Source organism: Astyanax mexicanus, chromosome 12, assembly GCF_023375975.1.
Source record: "Astyanax mexicanus isolate ESR-SI-001 chromosome 12, AstMex3_surface, whole genome shotgun sequence".
In the NCBI taxonomy this organism is placed as follows: domain Eukaryota; kingdom Metazoa; phylum Chordata; class Actinopteri; order Characiformes; family Acestrorhamphidae; genus Astyanax; species Astyanax mexicanus.
Window position 1 is genome coordinate 7,361,066 of NC_064419.1, and position 22,042 is coordinate 7,383,107.

At 38.0% G+C, this 22,042-nt stretch overlaps 2 protein-coding genes across 3 annotated transcripts; one reads left to right on the forward strand and one right to left on the reverse strand.

Moving 5' to 3' along the window:
• Nucleotides 1-640: 640 nt before the first annotated feature.
• cpox (coproporphyrinogen oxidase) lies at nucleotides 641-10,839 on the reverse strand. Its single transcript, XM_022670257.2, has 8 exons — nucleotides 10,411-10,839; nucleotides 9,078-9,279; nucleotides 6,927-7,070; nucleotides 4,302-4,412; nucleotides 3,064-3,205; nucleotides 2,634-2,852; nucleotides 2,114-2,218; nucleotides 641-1,591 (listed from the first exon to the last, which is right to left on the reverse strand). The coding sequence occupies exons 1-8, from the start codon at nucleotides 10,678-10,680 to the stop codon at nucleotides 1,507-1,509; spliced, it is 1,278 nt and encodes a 425-aa protein (XP_022525978.2). The 5' UTR covers nucleotides 10,681-10,839; the 3' UTR covers nucleotides 641-1,506.
• A 1,300-nt stretch (nucleotides 10,840-12,139) lies between these two features.
• Nucleotides 12,140-20,874, forward strand: ccdc181 (coiled-coil domain containing 181). 2 transcript variants are annotated; one of them, XM_022670258.2, is made up of 8 exons: nucleotides 12,140-12,277; nucleotides 13,526-13,698; nucleotides 14,420-14,591; nucleotides 15,373-15,599; nucleotides 16,444-16,935; nucleotides 18,192-18,338; nucleotides 18,975-19,132; nucleotides 20,255-20,874. In XM_022670258.2, exons 2-8 carry the CDS (start codon nucleotides 13,597-13,599, stop codon nucleotides 20,418-20,420), a joined length of 1,464 nt encoding a protein of 487 aa, XP_022525979.2. In that variant the 5' UTR covers nucleotides 12,140-12,277; nucleotides 13,526-13,596; the 3' UTR covers nucleotides 20,421-20,874. The 2 variants fall into 2 exon arrangements, with proteins under 2 accessions (XP_022525979.2, XP_022525980.2); XM_022670259.2 differs by having other exon boundaries at nucleotides 14,420-14,585.
• Nucleotides 20,875-22,042: the final 1,168 nt, after the last annotated feature.

Below are 22,042 nucleotides of genomic sequence, written 5' to 3' on the forward strand. Positions count from 1 at the left end.
GATCACTCTGTGTGTAACACATCTATATAATATATGAGTTTCACAAAGTTTTCAAAAAACTTTTCAATGATATTCAAATTGTATGAGATGCATCCGCATATGGTGGGATAAAGAATCACACGTAGTTTGTGAGCCATTCCAAATCTGTGCCCAGCAGATACCTGTTCCTGCAGGTACGTATCGATTCATTCATTTTGTGCTCCACAATCGATTTGCAGTTTTGTTGACGAGCTCGGAAGCACGGCCTTCGTCACGATTCAGTGAGCCGTCTGTATTTACAGAAATTGGATTTGTGTGAAATCAATATCAAACACTTTAGAAGACACTTTACAAGTGTTACAAAAGATACTTTAATCTGTTCATCAATACAAAATTCAGATCAGGCCAAACGGACAGTTCACATCTTTATATAGTGGCGTTCTCCTACAGTAAACACAGGAGATAAACCACGGCAGATAAACAGTAGTGCTTATAGCTGAGACCCGGCGGCGAAGCAGAGAGCAGTGGTAAAATCACCCAGAGCGAACATGTAGGTGTTACAGGGCACATATACGACATTTCAGAGCTTAATTTACTGCATTTTAATAGTAAAGATCCTGTTAAAATAAAGACGCTTTCATTTTAGTTTTTTTTTCAGCTCAGTTCAATCACAAGCCATCAAACCAAGCTGAACTGCTTGAATTTTTGCACCAGGAGTGTAAAGCATAAAGTTATCCAAAAGCAGTGTGTAAGACTGGTGGAGGAGAACATGCCAGGATGCATGAAAACTGTGATTATTCCTCCTAATATTGATTTACTTGCATTATTTGAGATCTAAAAGCTCTGCATCTTTTTGTTATTTCAGCCATTTCTCATTTTCTGCAAATAAATGCTCTAAATTACAATATTTTTATTTGATATTTGGGAGAAATGTTGTCTGTAGTTTAAAGAATAAAACAGCAATCATTTTACTCAAACATAAACCTATAAATAGCAAAATCAGAGAAAGTGAAGTGATCTCTTATTTTTTTTTCCAGAGCTGTGTGTATGTGTATGTGTGTGTATATATATCTATATCTATATATATAAATATATATCCACAAGTAATGGATGATTGAGCACTTCCAATGAATAATGAATGAAAAAATATAAGTTAGAATAAAGAATTGTTTGTTTTTTGTTAAATGTAAAGAAGTCTACACAGTATATACACACCAACAGTCGCCCCCGGAAACCAGAAACAGCAGTAACACTCCAGTCGCCAGGTAACACTCACGTCCAGAGAGGAAAACAGACAGCAGGACAGACAGAGAGCGCCACCCGGTGGCAGAGAGAGAAGCAGCAGCAGCATTGGTTATAAAGCAAAGCTCATGATTTATCACAAATTAATCAGATTTCAGTAAAAAAAAAAAAAAAAAAAAGGCGGGACCTGGACGGATCTGGTGAACTCCTCCACCTAAAGAAGCTCCCTGACTGGCCCTCAGAGCAGCTGGGTAAGGCTAGTGTTTCTGGCAGTGTGTTGGTCTCTCAGATCCACTCTTTAGGGTTGCGTAAAACCTCAATCATCTCCGCCTCCCTGGTGCCTTTACTGGGCTCATGCATGTACTCCCACCTGCAGGCGGGACAGAGGATTTTTAATAAAAGCATTAAACCAAAACAATAGGCCTTTCATGTTAATTACATCACCAATTTAGCGTACAATATGCGAACATGACATCACTAATTTTACCTGACCCCAATATATTTTATTGCATTTACTTCGCAAAGAAAGTCAATTAACATGAATAACTTTCTGTAAATAATTTTCTGTAAATAACTTTCTGTAAATAACTTTCTGTAAATAACTTTCTGTAAATAACTTTCTGTAAATACAGTTTTATTTTATTTATATAGGAAATAACTGTTTGACTGTCCAGAAGGAAGATATTTCTACTCAGTGTGCTTTTTTTTCCACCAGGACAATGCTCGCCCACCTATCTCTAAGTAAAATTGTGTGAGATGCTATCAACCCTACTCCAAAATCTGTAGTTACTGGGCTGGATTATCGAAGGATCCCATTAGGAACCTCTACAACAAATAAACATTTGTTATCCTGATGATGAGTGTATGTGTACACACACACACACTGACTGACCTTGCTGTAAGTGGTAGAGACATGAGGATGCTCTCTATTCTGGACCCTGGAGTAGCCAGACCGAACTTCACACCACGATCATACACCAGGTTAAACTCCACATACCTGAAACACACACACAAACAAAAAACACAGACAAACAGTTATAGCAACCATATTTTGGAAATATATATATATATAAATATCGATAATACACTTGATGCATTAAAGTTGTTCTGGGATTAAGTTCGCTATTGCTCACGCTCACTATTGCTCACGCTCACTATTGCTCACGCTCACTATTGCTCACGCTCACTCACTCACTTTCGCTCTGTCTATTTCACTCACTCGCCTAGTCACTTACTCTTCTTCACTCTCTTACTTGCTCTTGCTTTATCTGTCACAGTCTCTCTTTCTGTCTGTCCGTCTGTCTGTCTCTCGCACTCACTCCCTGCTCATCTTCTCTCGCTCTGTCTGTAATGTCTCTCTCGCTCTGTCTGTAATGTGTGTCTCTCTCTCTCTCTGTCTGTCTCTCTCTCACCTGCCGCGTCGGACCTGCTGCCAGTCTTTCTCCTCCTGGGTGAAGGAGTCTTTGAGGTGTTTGTGGACGATGGGCAGGTAGCAGGGCACCACGGTTTTAGCACAGCTCTTCACAAACTTAAACACCTCCTCCTGACTCGGAGAGTCCAGATCATCAAAGAAGATCCCACCGATCCCCCGCGTCTCTCCACGGTGACGGATGTAGAAGTACCGGTCACACCTGGATCAAAACACTCGATTAGCATTTATTAGTAAACGAGCTGCAGCTGAAACTCTTTAATACAGTGAAGAGTGTTTAGTCTGTAGCTATTAACCATATCTGACTTGAGTTTAGACACAAGGAGATCGTCATAAGGTTATGCTTGATTGGTGTAAATTTATAATAAATGTACAATAATGTATGATAATCAAAGATCCTGATCCTGTCCTACCACTTCTTGAAGTCAGGGTAGTATTTGGGATGGTGTTTATCGCACGCTTCTCGCAGGACGTTGTGGAACAGAGCTCCATCCTCCTTATCAATATAGACGGGGGTCAGATCAGTTCCTCCTCCAAACCACCACTGCTTAGAACCTGCAGGAGAGAGAACCACAGAAAGAGGACCTTAATCACTGGTGCTTTTTATCATGTTATACAGGTTATTATGGTTACTGTGATTACTAAGGATGATTTAAAATTCTATCCATTAATCACGATAACTAACCAAATGACATCAATAGAAATTCCAAAAAATGTTTTTCAATACCAATATCAAATTCATCGAATTTATGATGGTATCTGAAGTGTAGGATGACACTTCTTAAGTTAACATTGACATTTTTAAAACAGAACATTCACAGGGTAATTTTTTTCACTGGCTATTTTGCTGTGAGGGCAGAAAGCTGATTAGGTGTCTAAAGGCTGTGTTTTAATCTTGTTATTAATATTATTAATCTGATAAACAAATATATAAAAAATATAAAATAATATTTTATATTGTTTTAACTATAGAGTAAAACTGTCAAGGAAATTTAGATTTAAATATTTAAGAACAAATGTGAGCAAAAAGAAACATTAGTCAAAAAAGTCAATAGCAAAATGCAAAAAAGCAATTATAATAAACAACAATTCTATATATGTAATAATAATATACTATGGTTTTATGTCATATTTCTTTAAACTACATTGCAAAACATAGTTATTTTAGAGATCTTATAAAATATTCTAAAATATTACAAAAAGAAAAGAAAGAATAATACAATAATATTAAAAATATATATTATATTGCCAATAAAATTATAACCCCCTTATTCTCTGTGACAGGAAACAAGAGTGGTTCTCCTGATTTTAGGAGGTTAAACTACAGAGTTTACAAAAATATACAGAAAATACTATTTAATACTATTTAATATAAATGTTGCCTTAAATAGGGCATACAGTGTTTAAAATTATAAATAAATGATAAATATATTTCATATCCTGTTTGGTTTACTTTAGTCATTATACCTTAAAAAAAAAAACATACATAAAACATAAATAACTACAATGGGAGAAAGACAATGGATGAAAGAGAAAGACTAATGTGAGTGAGGGGGGGTGTCAGGGGATGGGTGTGGTTAACAGATAACAACATCTGTTTCCACAGATCCTCACAAAACCCCTGCATGATGACCCTGCAGAACCCACTCACCGTCCTCCTCCTCGATCTCGAAGTATCTGTAGTTGAAGTGCACTGTGGGAATGTGGGGGTTTTTGGGGTGGATGACGGAGCTCACGCCCATGGCGATGAATGGCAGCTTCCCTGCGACGCAGAGATAAAGAGAGACGGTTACAGAGTGATGAACACCGCCCGAGTCACGTAGAACCTCTGCAGCTCCGCCCAGTCCAGAGGGTCCGGGCTGCAGGGGTCACGAGCTTTTTAAATGATCGAAAAATCACTTTAAAAAGGTAAAAAGTCAAAAATATGTTAGTAATATCATTATGAGGCCAGAATAGGCATGGGTGATGAGTCCCTAAAATAATATCTAGGTCTGTCACGATATATCGTCCCAGAAATGATTGCGATACATGATATTTTTGTCATTTTAAGATCATTAAATGCCACTGAAATAATGATAACAGAATAGCATAAAATAGCAATCATACCATTTTGAAGACCACAAAATTTACATTATTCATAGTTTAGAAATTATATACTTATTTCTTAACCTACTGCAGTTCACACTGAGCGTATGGAGTAACAGTTATTGAAGCATTGGTCAGTTTTTAAAGAAGGATTGGCTAAAATACAGGCCAAAAGTTTGGACACACCTTCTCTTTGTCAATGCGTTTTCTTTATTTTCATGACTATTTACATTGTAGATTCTCACTGAAGTCATCAAAACTATGAATGAACACATGTTGAGTTTTATGTACTTAACGAAAAATGACCTGGCCTCCACAGTCCCCGGACCTGAACCCAATCCAGATGGTTTGGGGTGAGCTGGAGCACAGAGTGAAGAAGGCAAAGGGGCAACAAGTGCTAATAAACAGCTCTGGGAACTCCTTGATTTCCTTCAAGACTGTTGGAAAACCATTTCAGGTGGCCACCTCTTGAAGCTCATTGAGAGAATGATGCCAAGAGTGTGCAAAGCAGTAATCAGAGCAAAGGGTGGCTATTCTGAAGAAACTAGAATATAAAACATGTTTTCAGTTATTTCACCTTTTAAAAACTCCACATGTGTTCATTCATAGTTTTGATGCCTTCAGTGAAAATCTACAATGTAAATAGTCATGAAAATAAAGGTGTGTCCAAACTTTTGGCCTGTACTGTATGTGAACAAACATACAAATAAACACAATAATAAACCAACCATATCGCGATTATCAAATATTTATGATGTCATGTTCATTTATTGTACGATAAATCGATAATGTAATTATTGTGACAGACCTAATAATATCACAATATTTAATAAACAAATGCCAGCTAGTTAAAAAAAAAAAAGACATATTGGACTGGTATCACCACAATATCACAAAGCTTATGAAATATTAATATAACAAAAGAAAGTGTGTTAGAATCATCTTGATTTACAAATATAACTAAAACGATTAATAACACAAGGATTCCAGTCTTCTGAGCTGAGCTGTGTATGGAGGCGTTTACAGTTACTAATGTTTGACACAATTTCACACGAATAGGGAAGAGCTTTAGAGAAAAGCAGTGGGCGAGAAAGAGAGGGTGAGATAGCTGTTGGACCATAACTTTCCTTACTCAATACCAGAACTGTAGATTATGCAATACAAGCACTTCCCTCTTGACCTCTATCACAGTCTATCTGCTAAATCGTGCACAGTTTTACCCTGGAGCTAAATGTAGACTTCACATTATACCTAAAAGTACTTTTGTCATGTCAGTACATTCTCTAATACACTTGCATACGTAGTTTCTGACACTGTACTCACTATTATCTACTAGTGCATCTCAAAAAAATTAGAATATCATTGAAAAAAAGTTGATTTATTTCAGTAATTCAGTTCAAAAAGTGAAACTCATATTATATAGATGTATTAAACACAGAGTGATCTATTTTAAGTGTTTTTTTTATTTTAGTGTTGATGATTATGGCCAATGAAAACCCATAAATCAGTGTCTCAGAAAATTAGAATATTATATAAGACCAATTGGTACTTTTGGCAGTGTGCCAATTCCTGCTGGAAAATGAAATCCACATCTCCATAAAAGTTGTCAGCAGAGGTAAGCATGATATAACACAGTGGATCAACACCAGCAGATGACATGTTTCTCCAAACCTTTACTGATTGGTGGAAACTTCACACTAGACCTCAAGCAGCTTGAACTGTGTGTCTCTCCACTCTTCTTCCAGACTCTGCTCCCTTGATTTACTTTAAATGAAATGTAAAATTTACTGATGATCAGTGATGGTTTGGAGAGACATGTCATCTGCTGGTGTTGATCCACTGTGTTTTATTATCAAGTCTAAAGTCAGAGCAGTTTTGTTTTCCCACAAAATCTTACAGCTGCACTTCATGCTTCCCTCTGCTGACAACTTTTATAGAGATGCGAATTTCATTTTCCAGCAGGACTTGGCACACTGCCCACACTGCTAAAAGTACCAATTGGTCTTATATAATATTCAAATTTTCTGAGATACTAATTTTCGGGCAATAATCATCCACAATAAAAGAATTAAACACTTACAATAGATCACTCTGTGTTTAATACATCTATATAATATATGAGTTTCACATTTTGAACTGATTTACTGAAATAAAGTAGTGAAGTACTAATATATTTGATTTTTTAACTTACCATCTTTCCCTTTCAGCACTTTTCCGCGGCTGCGCATCTGCTTCGCTGCTTCCTCAGTAAGGTATCCGTGCACCACCGACACGTTCACGCCGGCCTTCTCAAACACGTTACTGTCCTGCATCACACAGCTGATACCACCACCACCTGGAACACACACACACCAGTTTATCTGCCATTGTTTCTTTTGGCTGACTTGATTGACATGTGGATAGAAGGTGAGTTTTAACTAGAAATGCACTGATTTGTCTTTTTCAGTTCATTTTTAATGCATTTCAAATTTTATAACATTTTTGCCCCAATTTATAAGGCCAATTACCCAAAACCACTCATTAGGACTCCCCGTATCACTAGTGATGCCTCCTCCAATACATGTGAAATCAGCCACCGCCTCTTTTCCAACTGCTGCTGATGCAACATTACCGAGTATCATCACAGCGCACTCAGAGGAAAGTGCAGCGATACATCAGCTCACAGCTCACAGACGCAGCCTTGTGCTGATCGACTTCACCCTTTGGAGTGATGAGGGGAAAGAGCATCATCTCCGGCAGGGCTCCGGCAGCTGATGGCAAGCTGCATGACTGGGATTCGAACCAGCGATCTCCCAAACATAGTGGCAGCACCTTAGTCCAATGGACAGTGTATATTATTAATATCAGTGTGTTCTTATCAATGGGAAAGACACTGTGGAACCTGAACTTTCCAATTGGACAGTCCTTATGTTTGGATGGAGCTTTAATATCATTCAAGAGAAGACAGTTCTTGCACTGATTCCATTACTAAATGCTGGCCATGTTTTTTCTATGAGATAACATTATTAAGGTGAATTAAAGCAAGGAAAACTGAAAACTACAGCATGCAGCAGAGGGATTTGTAGTGAACTGTTCTTAATAACAAGTGAAAAAAAGCTACAGTCTACGGGGACTGGTGTCATTTCACAAGACAATGGGGTATAAAGAAGCTATTGACTGTTATTTATCTCATTACACACTACAATGACAGCATGCATCACCACCGAGACAGGACTTCAAAGTGCTTCTTATTCAATACTGCCCCTTCTTCACAATGTCAGTCTTGAGTGTGAGGCAACCCACAGAACAGGCTCCCTGTTATTCCTGCTGGGTGTACTGGGAATAAGAGGGAGTATTGGGTTGAATGCTGTTTAAACGCATCAAGGAGAACTTTGGACCATGACCCTTCACCTCCCAGTCTATTGTGCAATAACTAATACACTCACATACATTGTGGGGGCAACTTTCTAACACTCTTCTCTGAAAGCAACTTTTAATTAATTTGAGATGGTCTTATCAGCCTGTATCAACATATCAAGGCTTACTGAGATGAAAGCAATATTGTTAAATTGTTAAACATGTTGGTAAACTAGGATTTACATGCATTTCTATTTTTTTATCCCATTTTTCTCCCCAGATTACAATGCCAATTACCCAACCAACTTATTTAGACTCCGCCAATAACTAGAGATGCCCCAACACAAGCCTCTTTTCAGCATTTGCGAGTACCATTACAGCGACTCGGTTCTGATACATCAGCTCACAGACGTCTTGTGCTGATTAACATCACCCTTTGGAGTGATGTAGGGAGAGAGCACCATCTACCCACCCAGAGAGAGCAAGGCCAATTGTGCTCTCTCAGGGCTCCGGTAGCCGATGGCAAGTTACATAAACAGGATTCGAACAGGCGATCTCCTGATCATAGTGGACAATTCTAGGCCTTTAAAGGATCCTATAAATCCTGCCTCATTTGCATCTTAAGCTTTGAGACACAAAGCACTGTTAGCCAACCAGTTAATAACAATGTATTTTGCCGTATTTTACACATTTAAACATCACAGAAACACAGATAAGTTGTAAACGACTTACTGTTGATGTGTAGAGTTAAAATGTCCTACTTGGAACTAGGAAATTCCCACATCTGAGCTCAAATGGAATGCAGCTTTACATTCCTGGACAAGCTAATCTATAGGGAACTTCCCTGAACAAGATTAAGCCTTAGTCTTGGAGTTTGCGTGTAAATGCACACCTACAGCTTGTCTAATACCAGTAGAGAGAAATTATTAATACAACACTATACTAGAGGGGTGTAAAGCTTCCACAATTTATCCTCTGTTATTTTTGTTGATGTTGCAATGCTCACCTTCTGCTAGGCTCCAGCGATCCACTTTGAACTTCCCACCGTCCACCTCCTCCAGCGCCCGGCAGAACTCAGCCTGGGTCTGCATGATCAGCATCTCCATCCTGGAGCTGATCTCTTCTTTCCTCTTCTCCAGCACCTCCATGGGGGTGATCGGCGGAGACATGAACTTCTTACACCGCTCCGCCACGTTTCCCTCCTCGTCCTGCTCCACACCAATCAGAATTATTCGTTTTTATTCTAATAACTGTTAGTTCTATTACACTGTGAAGCAGGGCTGAAAAGGCTTTATATAGCTACACTACAAATAATTCATTTAAACAATAGTAGAACCCTATTTTCGTGCATGACAAGACCATATTCAGACTTATATACACACAAGTAGACACAGTTATACAGTTGTTGCTGTTCCATATATTATTTACTAAATAAAACATTTTGATAACCTACATACATCAGCCATAACATTAAAACCACCTGACGAACATCACAAGGATCCCACTCAAGCCTTTAAAACAGCCCCGACCCATCAAGGCATGGACTCCACCACACAGCCTCTGAAGATGTTCTGTGCTATCGGCAGCAAGGAGTAAATGCATAAAGTTATCCAAAAGCAGTGTGTAAGACTGGTGGAGGAGAACATGCCAAGATGCATGAAAATTGTGACTAAAAAACAGAGTTGTTCTACCAAATATTGATTTATGAACTCTTAAAACTTTATGAATATGAACTTTTTTTTTTTTTTTTTTTGCATTATTTGAGGTCTGTTATTTATTTTCTGCAAATACATGCTCTAAATGACAATTTTTTATTGGGAATTTGGGAGAAATGTTGTTCGTAGTTTATGTTCTAAATGTATTAAAAGCAATCTATACTATAATACAAATAACTAAAACCATCTATAGTTGTGTAATATAGATTTAACTTAATACCAGAGAGAATACATTTACAGCAGCTTAAAGACAGTAGTACGGTAAAAACAGAGATAACTGCTATAAATATTCTGGTATAATAATAAAATAGTACAATTAAAATGGTACAATTAAAAATAATAAATTGAGTAAAAGTTCTGCAACTTACACATACTAATATGTGGTACATTTTACACGTTGTACTTCTTGTAGAAGTTGCAGAACTTAATTACTCAATTCATTTATTATTTTTAGTTAGTTAACTGTTCTGTTTTTCTTATTATACTAATATATTTATAGCAGTTATCTCTATTTTTACTATACTAACGTTACTGTCTTTAAGCTGTTGTAAAAGTATTCTCTCTGATATTAGTAAAGTTATAAATCTGTCTATCAGTTAAAAAGTATAATAACAGGTACTGTACCTTTACCAGCTCGGTCCTGGTGGCCATCTCAGCCTGCTGAAGATGATTAAACCCGGCCACCGCAGCTCCCGCCAGCGCTGCCGCTCCACCGGTGGCCCAGATCAGCCTCTTCCCAGCTGTTCCGGCGGCGACTCTCCCGGATGACATGTGCCTGGTGCTGCCGGTCCGCGTCCTCCACGGAACCGCCTGCAGGTCCAGTTTACAGGCATTACCCAGCCTGCCCGCGGGGCGCAGCGCCCGGCCCACAGAGCACAGAACCAGCGAGGCCATCTCTCCAGCTCCACAGAACCCGAATACCCGGCCAGGAGGTCGCGCAGCCCCTTACAGCGGACACGCGTCCAGATTACCGTGTTATTCCGCACGTACCTACCGTGCTTTCAGTTACAGAGGCGTGACCCGTGCTTATCGCGCTGTGCATGCTCCTTGCGGAACTGCATTATGGGAAATGTAGTTTTGGACCACCAGAGGGCGCCTCGATTTCATCCTATCTCCACCGTTATATCAGATAATAACTGCAAACCGCTAGAGGAAGCCCGCGCGAGCGCGAGAAATGAATGAGGGTGAATGGAGCTAAATGGTTAAAACACTCTATAACTATTAAAAACATAGTGTCGAACTACGTGTCGAGGATATTTCTTTAATAAAAAATGTTTTTTTTTTAAACAAAATGTATTTATTAGTTTTTTAATTATAAATGTATTATTACAAATTTTTAACACTTGCTACAGAGAATTCCCTGCCCACACCCATAAAATATTTCTTAAAAAATAAAAACAAACTTCCATTTTTGTACAGTAAAGTAGTTTTAGGCAGTAAAGTAGACTGGTTAGTGATCTGATGCTGAAGTTACAGTCAGAGCACTGAGTTTAAAAGGTTTATAACTGGACCCTCAAAGCTTTTAAAATATGTTTGTGGTGTTGAAACATTGGCTATTGTTTTCTGTTGAAATGGCAAAAATAACAGAATTCAGTGTAATTGCACGTGACAGGCTGATTTTTTTTATTTTTATTTTTTTACATTACACATGATTAATTAAAGGGTAACTAAACCCCCTGATTTTTGCTGACTCCACCTTTAGCTCAAATTTGAAAAATGAGTTTTGAGTGATGTATGGGTTTAGGGGCAAGGCAGAAGGGAGAGCTAATTGGGCTGAGCAGTGTGCCTCTGATAGCGGTGAGACGCAGATGGTTGGACTTCACCAGGGTGTGGTATTATTTATTAATTGATTTGCATATTGTCAGTATCCGTTTACCAAAGTACACATTTTTCTTAATAGAAAAGTGAAATATGTAATTTTAAATAGCTTATTTATTTATTTTGTGCAGTTTTGATATTTAATTTTACTGTAGTAACTTGTATACATGTAGTTGTCATGTTCCTCAAATTCACTTTGCATGCATATGTATATTAAAATGGGTTTTTGAAGGCTATTTTTCCAAAATAAAATTATTTGGTTTGTATTCCATAAAAGTGGGTCGCATCTTAATGAACATGAAACATTTGTGTGCATTTGCACACATCTGTCAGCAATGGGTTCAGCTTATAAATTAAAGTATGTGAATAATGCATTCATTACAAACATTTGCACGTGCAGTTGTACAGGTTGATTAATAAACTACAGGAAACCATGAGGACAGTAAACACGCGCTGCACGTGAACGCAGCCTCCTCGCTCCGCACTCAGCGCATGCGCGCTCTGGCTGTGTTTAACGTCTCCATGACGACAGGGGGTTCCAGGCCGCTTGTGAGGATTAAAGGTGAAGTGCGCGCGCACAGGTGAGCGGAGACAAGCGCGCGCCAGCCTCTATAATAAACAGAGCAGAACCAGAACCAGGAGCGGACTGGATCTTCATTTCAGCACCAGACAGGTGAACTACATGAGCCTGGACATGTACAGTGTGTGTATGTGTGTGTGTGTGTGTGTATATATATATGTTAGTGTGTGTCTGAAGAGCGTGTAGGCCAGCCTATAAATATCTACCAATGTGGGTTAGTAGCTTAAAGAGCAGGTACTGTATATTGACACTGATCAGCCAAAACATTAAACCCACAAACAGGTAAATAAGTGAAGAACACTGATGATCTGGTTATATATATATATAATAATAAACATAATATATATATGTTAGGCAGCGAGTGAACAATTAGTTGTTGAATTGTAAAAAAATGGACAAGCGTAAGAATTTCAGAAATTTTACCAAAAAAAAAAACTGTGATGTTCTAGACTCTGACTGTTTCAGAACATCTCAAGAACATCAGATAGGTCTTCCCACTATGTTCACAGTATGCAGTTGTCAGTATCTACAAAAAGTGCTCTAAAAGAACCTCCAAAAACATCCAAAAAGATCCCACCTCACCTTACTTGGTGTAGATACCACTGAACACCTTCAGAGGTCTTGTAAAGTCCATGCTTGAACAAATCAGAACCGACTGACCTACACAATATAAAGCAGGTTTTAATGGTTTGATTTTACCAAATTGGAATATAATCAAGAGAAAGATGGATAATCACAAGCCATCAAACCAAGCTGAACTGCTTGAATTTTTGCACCAGGAGTAAAGTCATAAAGTTATCCAAAAGCAGTGTGTAAGACTGGTGGAGGAAAACATGTCAAGGTGCATGAAATCTGTGATTAAAAAACACGGTTATTCCACCAAATATTGATTTCTGAACTCTTAAAACTTTAAGAATATGAACTTGTTTTCTGAAAGCTCTGCATCTTTTTTTGTTATTTTTCCTTTACTGTAAAATAAATGCTCTAAATGAAAAGAAGAAATGGAAGAAATGTTGTACATAGTTAAAAAAAACAATGTTAATTTTACTCAAACATATATCTATAAATAGCAAAATCAGAGAAAATGATTCAGAAACTGAAGTAATATTGATTTACAGTACCCGTCAAAAGTTTGGACACCTTTCGCACTTGAATACACCTATTCAGTGTTTTTTCTTTCTTCTTCTGATTTTTTACATTATACATTTAATATTGAAGATATTAAAGCTATGCAGGGACACGTGTGGAATTATTAAGTGAGAATAGTACTTTTATATATTTCATATCTTTATTGTGTCTCATATGTTCAATTTATAAAATAATATATATTTTTTCTCCCAGTCTGAGTGTGAGGAAAGAGTGTGTGTGTGTGTGTTTTTGTGTGAGAGAGAGAGAGAGAGAGAGAGAGAGGGATGAGTGTGGTGGTGAGCAGTAATACACAGGAGGAGTATGAGGACGACTTTGAGAAGGATCTGGACTGGCTGATCAGCGAGGAGAGCAAGAGCGAGGACCAGGTCAGTCCCCGAAAGAGTGTGTGTGTGTGTGTGTGTGAGAGAGAGAGATGTAAAAAATCAGACACTGGAACAGTGTGTGTGTGTGTGTGTGTGTGTGTATCTGTGTCAGCGGGATGGATTTCACACACACACATACACTTTCACTCACACATTACAATTCATTATTAAACACATACACACTCCTCTCTATGTATCTATGTCTCCACTTCTACCACACACACACACACACTGTATGTATCTATGTCTTAGTTTCCAGCAGAATCTCATTAACCCATAAAGTACCTCACATTAGTTCTGCCCTTGCAAAGTATCTGGTTAACTCTGTTAATTTTTATCCCTCTGAAATTATGACATCATTAATGAAAACTTAATGTACGCAATGAATTGTGTTCTTCGCCTGTCCTCGTATATTCACTTAGATTTTAACACCTTAAAATTACTGCACTGTAAGCCTGAACAAGCTGAATTTATTTAAATAATGTTTACCAAAAAAAAACTTGAGTTAATTAGATTTTAGTTAATTAATAAATTAAACGTTATTATTATTCTGCCTAAATTGTAAGTTAAGTAAATTGATTTTTGTTAGAGCAGTTGCTTTGCACATTCAATCTAAATAATAGGTTTGTATCTAGCCCTGTTTTTTTATTTAATTTAAGTAAAATATTGATTGGACTCTCTCATAGATAATAATGGAATGATGCTGCTTGTGTTATCATTACAGGATGATGAAGATATTGAAGCTCAGATAGACAGAGAGCTGGAGGAGGATGAGGAGGGTGAGAGGGATGCTGATGAAGGGCGGAGGAAGAAGGACATAGATGATGACGGAGAAGAAGAAAGATGGCCAACGCCCATGGATCCATTAGAGGGCCCATTCGATCATGAGGGTGAATGTCAGTCAGTCTGTCTGTCTGTCTGTCTGTTTGTCTTTCTACATTATATGTCCAGATAGAGAAAATGTGTTCTCTGGATTGGTTGGTCCAATACTTCTAGATGGGATAAGTTTAGGAGTTGGGGATGGGATGTGCTAGTATTCATCCAACATCTTGACCCTACTAATGCTTTTGTGTCTGAATGCAATCAAATCCTAACAGCAATGCTCATAATCTATTCTCCAAAGCCTTGTCTGGACAGTAGAGACGTAAGTTATTCCAACAAAAGCAGGATAAACTCTTTTTAATACCCTTGATTTCAGAAGAAACAGTTGCACTCAGTAGGAATGAACAGACAAGAATAAATCTTGGTGGGTATTTGTGGTACACTGTAATGGACTGACTCAGATATCAGCAGGTCATCTTCAATGAAGAGTCGTGCTTTTATCTTGGTGGAGACAACCAACTAATCGTTGTGTGGAGGCACTGTGGTCAGTGTTGTTACATATCATGTCCAGAAAGCGTAGAGTCATGGTGTGGGGAGTGAATTTGTACAGTGCTAGGCTAGCTCACCTTTGGTCTTTATTTCAGGTATTTTGAGAGCCCAGTGTTACGTTAATGAGTTTCTGCAACCAGTGCATGGATGCAACCAGATGGATAGATTGTGACAGGACACCATTAGGAACCTCTACAACTACAAACTTCTAATCATTAACTTTTTTCAACCTTCTGAACAGCACTGCAATCCCAAATGTTCTTCTGGGTACCACTGACGAGTGGTGTCTTCTGTTTCTCTTTGTAGTTCCTTCTGACCAGGCTGAAGATGATGAAGATCTGGAAGAAGAGAAGAAGATGATGCAGCAGAAGATCGAGCAGGCTAACAGGCAGCTGCGCGATCAAGAGGCTCCAGATCAGACTCGCCGCAGACGCCTTCAGTTTAAGGACACTCTGGTGGACCTGGTGGTGCCGGCTCAGGACTACAGCTCCAACAGCCTGGAGAGACCTGTCACATCTCCTACTGTGCCAAGGGTGAGACTCTTGAGCCACACAGCAAATTTCTGGAGTTCAAAAATCTGGTGTTAAATTGTGTAAGATTATTCTCCAACTTAAACTACAAGTTTCATGAGGGGAACTCTTTGGCGGTGTAGTATTTCAGAGTTCCAAGGTGTTGAGAAGCGTGACTGAACTCTCTAATGGGCGCTCCCCCAGTCCTAGCTTGTGTGAAGTCAGTGTGAAGTCTTGCCCACCTGGGCTACCTTCCATGGGGTGTTTCACGATATTTTATATAATGGTTGTTTGCCTAGCCGACGTGTTGTTGGCTATAAGACCAAGTGTGGCAAAGTGCTAGCAATGCACTGAAAACTGCCATGCAATGAAAAAATATCGTCGCTGTCCAATGAAAAACACTTATCTTCAAAACAGCTACTTTACAGGAGAAGGAAAAAACTTGTATACTTTCAATGGATGATGTAATGTAAAAAAGGGGTTGTTTTAGGTCATTTTGAAGAGTTTTTATTGGTCCATTCATCAAGAAAATTCGGCAGAGTGTACCGACAGTTTGTCGGTTCAAATTATGTAGGAAACTAAAAATCAACAAAAATGGATATAAGAGTTTTTCATAGGACAGTGACGATATACACTGGCATACACTTGTTGAGTATAAAATTGTTATTGTAATCAGCAATGATGCTTTTTACTGTCATTTTTACTCCTAAATGTTCCAGGGTTTTAAAATATTACAATGTTTTTTTTTTTATAATATTAGTTCAATAATTTTAGCATTAATTGTTAACACTGTGAAGGAGTCTTTAAATAGGTAAAATTAACTCTAGCTGAGAGCTGTGAGTTGATATTAACATCCTGATCTTGGCAGGTGGACTCTGAGGTGGACGGAGATGTCTCGGGTCAGATGCTGAAGCTGAGGATCTCTCCGCGGGAGGAGAGCGAGGCAGCGGATGGAGGGAGAGAGGGAGCGAGGGAGGGACGAGTGCTGGTGGAAAAGGATGGGAAGTTTGATCTGGTCAGTCTGAAAGAGGTGGAGAGTCAGGGCCTGCTGCCACCTTTACCCTGCATCGCTAGTGACAGTCACCGAAGCTCCTCACGCCAGTCAGAACCCAGCAAAAGCTCTTCCTCCTCTCTGAGCCCCACAGCTCCAGAACCTCTATTCACTCCCAAACCTCCCCCACGGCCCAGAGTCCGGCCCAACTCGGCCAGCCACACGCAGAGGGCAGCGGGCCGGCCGGGCAGCAAGCGCAGGGTTCAGTCCGCCAACGGAGCGCCAACGTACGCCACCTTCACCCTCTCCCCACAGCAGAAACAGCTCCTCACCAAACAGCAGCAGAGGAGAGAGAGGCTGGCCCGAGAGGTGAGAGTGTCATCTCTCCACATCCATAAATAAATTCCACATTAAATTGCCTCGCTGTTTTTTTAAGTAAAAGTTTTTTTAAGTAAAAGCAATTTTCTGCATTTGCGTTTTTTAAGTAAATTTAATTTCAGATAAATTTAAGTAACTTCAACTCGGTTTCAAGACTTAAATGTTACATAGAGTAAATAAGTGAACTGAACTTCAGTCAATCCTTTCTTTTAGTAAATTTTACTTAATTTATTTTTGATGAATCAATCCTTTCTTTTAGTAAATTTTACTTAATTTATTTTTGATGAATCAATCCTTTCTTTTAGAAAAATTTACTTAATTTATTTTTGATGAATCAATCCCTTCTTTTAGTGACCTTTACTTATTTTTTTGCATACAATATTATCTAATTAAAATAACTTAATTAATACAATATTATTTTATATAATTTTAGTTAAAACACACATTCAAATATTTACCTAATCTCAAAGATTTAATATTATAAACAGACCAAAAAATGATGAGTAAAATTTACTTTAAAAAGTTTCGCAACATTCTGCATTTGTTTGTTTTTTTAAGTTAATTTAATTTCAGATAAATCTAAGTAAGGTCAACTCGGCTTCAAGACTTAAATGTTACATAGAGTAAATAAGTGAACTATAGTGAACTGAACTTCAGTTAATCATTTTTTTTTAGTAAACTTTACCTAATTTCTGTATACAATATTACCTAATTACAATAACTAAATGCATACAATATTATCATATATAATTTTAGTTAAAACACACATTCAAATATTTACATAATCTCAAAGATTAATTTTATAAACGGACCAAGTCTTACTGTCTTAACACATGGATGGCATGTAATAGTATAATAGTATACTTTTAGTATACTAAAAAGAATGTATTACATGCCATCCATGTGTTGAGACAGTGTAATATGTGTGTTTAAACTAAAAATATTTACATTAAAAAAAATTATATTATGTATCATAAATTATTTGAGTAATATTATATAAATTTAGTAATTGTAATTAGGCAATATTGTATGCAGAAATTAAGTAAAGTTTACTTATTTAAGTTTACTTATTTAAGTCTTGAAACCGAGTTGAAGTTACTTAAATTTATCTGAAATTAAATGTACTTAAAAAAAGCAAATGCAGAAAGTTGCGAAACTAGTTAATTTTACTCATCATTTTTTCCAATGTCTCTCTTCTCTTTCTCTCTCTCTCTCTCTTTCTCTCTCTCTTGTTCTCTGTGTGGCAGGAGGAAGAGCGGCGCCGTGAGGAAGAGGACCAGAAGCGGCAGGAGAACGAGCTGGCGTTCCGGGCGTGGCTGCTGAAGAAGAGGCAGCAGCTGCAGGAGGAGAAGAGGGTAGAGAGGGCTCAGGAGATGGAGAAGATGAGCGGCAAGGTCTGTCCACCAGGGGGCGGCAGCACATTACAATTTAATATATATATATATATATATTATATATATATATATATATGTATAAAAATTATTATATATATATATTTTAATAGCATTGTAAATTAAGCATGAAAACAGGGCTTAATTTGTCAGAACACTAAAATACACACAATTCAACCACACACACAGACATAGCAGAATGTCTAATATTATTTTTAGATTATGTATTTTTATATATTTTTGTAATTATATATTTTTGTAGCTACTCTGAGGCCAGATATTGTAATGCACTTAGAAAGCAAACTGATCTATTTTATAGAGCTAACTGTGCCATTTGAGGACATGGTCGATGGAGTTTACGAATGCAAAAGTAATATGCAGATAGTTCACTATACGACACTGTGGCACAGCCTAAGCTTTTGTCCTTAATGGCATTTTTACCCTTAGATTACTTTTACTTTGTACTTTTAAGTAGTTTTGAGTAATGAATGTGAATACTCTACACTTTTGAAAGTGTGTGGCTGGGAATGTGCTTCTAGGATCATGTTTTTTATTTTTGTATTTTTTAGTTTAGTGTGTAAAACTGTAACTTTATGCTACATTATGTGTGTGTGTGTGTGTGTGTGTGTGTGTGTGTAGAAGGTCTGCAGTGATCCGGAGGATGCGTTTCAGCTCTGGCTGCAGAGGAAGCAGGAGCAGCAGCTGAAAGAGAAGCAGCTGGAGGAGATGAAGAAGCTGGAGGAGGAGAGCACCATCTACATCCACAGACCAGAGGAGTGTGACAAGGCTTTTAGACTGTGAGTGAACCTTCCAGAACAACCTAACAATCTAAAACAACCCCAAAAACAATTTAGAACACTTTAGAACAAGTGGATCACAGCCTGTGTTTTACCTTTGAGCACTTATTCTTTATGTGGTGGCAAATGAATAATGGACAAAATTTAAACTTTAATTTGATACGTTGGCATATAATATTGTAAAGAACTACATTACCCAGAATGCAGCATTATAAGACTAAAATACTTATAAATTAAGCTGGGCTTTATAGTGTTGTATTTTCTGTCATTGCTTTGGCAGTACAACCATCCCATAAAAAATACTGACATGCATGTATAAATAGTTTCTGTCACTCAAAAGCCTTGCATCACCATCTTTTCATTTTTTGATATATAATGCGAATCTGGCTATTGTTATTTATGTTGTGCATTAAACTGACCAATAGAAATGCTCGAAAATTACTTGAAATAAGATCTTTTTACATTGACTGTGTTTCTTTCTCTTGTAAAGTTTGGAAGGTTATGGTATAAAAGCAACACTATTTTTTATAAATTTATTAGATTTTTAAAATGTAAATATTAATTGAGTATATTAATTAATTTTAATGTTTATTACTTAAAATAAATCAGGGGTGTATGTAATAATATATATATTTTTAGTTTTCGGTACCATAACTAACATTTCTTATTTGATGTTTACCGAAACACCAACAAATTTTCGTTTTCTGTACACTAACATAAAAAATTCATTTTAAGGATTAAAAAAAAAAAGTCTTTGTTCATTAGCAGTGATTTTTTTCAAAGATAATCACATTAATATTGAGGAAAAACTGCAATAACCAGCATTCAAAATGACAAAAAATCTGCCTCTTCTTTTTCTTACCATTACACATTTTACTTCACAAATGTATCTCTTTTTTATTTCTCTTTCCTTCTCATACCTTTTTTCCACATATTTTGCTTTATATATTTTGTTTATTAATACCTGTGATGTTAAACTGACGCCTTTTAAAAAACCCAATAAACTAAAATCAATACAAAAAAACACAAACTATACTGTTTGACAATTAAAAACATATTTTTATACAATTTATAGTGCCATATACAGTGTAAATGGTCTGAATCAGTATGTGTTTGTTGCAGGTGGCTGAAGCGGAAGCGTTTGGAGAAGCGGGCGGAGCAGCAGGCCGCTCGAGAGCGCTCCCGCAGGCTGGTGCTGGAAGAGCGACGGGCCAGACGCATGCGGGACATCCTCAGCACCGTCAACGAAATCCAGGCCTTCCGATTCAATGACCCGTACAGCTACTGAACTGCTTTTGGACCACAGTCACCATAGCTACCTTCACCGATGTTCCTCAGGTCAAAGGTCATTACGGCTACCATAACCGAGGTCCCTCAGACCAAATGTCATTATGGCTACCATAACTGAGGTTCTGTAGGTTCATGAGCATCACAAATACCTTAAAATAGCTCGTACAGTTCTACATTCATCATGGCTATCATAACCCGAAGTCCTTTAAATCCATGGTTACCGGGCTCACTACTGTATAAGTGAGCTTCTAAAGTAACACAGTCTTCATAAATACAATAACCACAAGCTCCATGCTCCTTCCTTTCCTCAACTGCTGCGGTTACTACACTCATCGCCAAAGAAATGGTTGCAAAAATAGTTGCACCTAGAAGGAAGTGTCAGATTGTAACGCTATGAGCATGCAAGATAACAGTTTCCAGGAACAATAAATTATTAAAAATGTAGACTGAAATCGGATATAACTCTTGGTCATATTTGTTGAGCTACACAAACCGAAGTAGTGTGTAATACATCTGTAACGCAACAACATTCCAGATGTCTTAGCATGGAGTTGTAGAGGTTCCTAATGATGTCCTGCGATAATTCATCCAATCCCATACAGCTCAAATATTTCCACACAGTTCCTGCAGATTTTGTGGTAGAAATAAAGTGTTAAAAGCACGTCCAATAGGATCTCACACATTTTCAATCAGGGATAGGTCTGGTGATGGAGCTGTCCATGACATAGCATCTGTGTCTTCAAGACAAGCCCTTGAGATGGCAGCAGTATGAGGACGAGCATTGTCCTGGTGACATATAGCACATATAGCATCGTTGTGGTTTGCAAACCTAATTTTAAACCGCCTTGTCGCCCTGTTTCCACCAACAAAAGTAGGTTACGGAACCAGAAACGTTTGTTTGCAGGACCAAAGAATACTATGAATGAAGTTTAACTTGTATAGAGCCTTTCTAGAAACCCAAGGACGCTTTAAAATGTACACCTATTACACACAAGCATTCATACTCAGCACTCATCCACACACCAGTGAGAAGCAGCAGCCAATAACGCACAGCATACTCTCAACTGGAAACCACCGTCCACCTAGAGAACTGCATTGGGCACTACAGCATTCGGCACCAGTTATTACCTGGGCACAGTCATACATACATTTACAGACACACACGTACAGACATACCACACACTTACACATACACATCAATTTAGAGTATTCAGTTTTTCTGGGTGATTTTAGAGTATCCAATTTACCTAAACTCCATATTTTTGGAGTATGGGAGGAAAGCCAAGCAAACACTGGAGGAACATGGAAACTTCACCCAGATAGGGATTTGAACCCAAGTCCCCAGTGCTGGGAGGCGAACATGCTAACCACTAAGCCACCGTGCCGCCCACTAGGTTCTTCAGCAACACTAAAACTGGCGGAAACGCAGCCTGGTTTTCTGAAAACCACCACAGTTCTTATAAGCCTGAATGTAACAGGTTCAAGAACTAGCGTTCTTTTGGTGGAAAAAGCTCTAAAGAGTACCGTGTGGTGTATGGGTTCAGAAAAGATAGAGCCATTGATTGCATAGCCTTGTTGACGTAATGTTGGGCTGGCTGTTTTAAAGTACCTGTATTGAAG

Excerpts from the sequence above, each read along its gene's own strand:
- ccdc181 (XM_022670258.2), top strand. The coding sequence starts at position 13,597 with ATGAGTGTGGTGGTGAGCAGTAATACACAGGAGGAGTATGAGGACGAC. Across the intron at positions 14,592-15,372 it reads ATTCGATCATGAGGGTGAAT|TTCCTTCTGACCAGGCTGAA; the intron begins GTCAGTCAGTCT and ends TTCTCTTTGTAG. Across the intron at positions 15,600-16,443 it reads CATCTCCTACTGTGCCAAGG|GTGGACTCTGAGGTGGACGG; the intron begins GTGAGACTCTTG and ends TGATCTTGGCAG.
- cpox (XM_022670257.2), bottom strand. The coding sequence starts at position 10,680 with ATGGCCTCGCTGGTTCTGTGCTCTGTGGGCCGGGCGCTGCGCCCCGCG. Across the intron at positions 4,413-6,926 it reads AGTGCTGAAAGGGAAAGATG|GGAAGCTGCCATTCATCGCC; the intron begins GTAAGTTAAAAA and ends TCTGCGTCGCAG. Across the intron at positions 2,853-3,063 it reads TACCCTGACTTCAAGAAGTG|GTGTGACCGGTACTTCTACA; the intron begins GTAGGACAGGAT and ends GTTTTGATCCAG.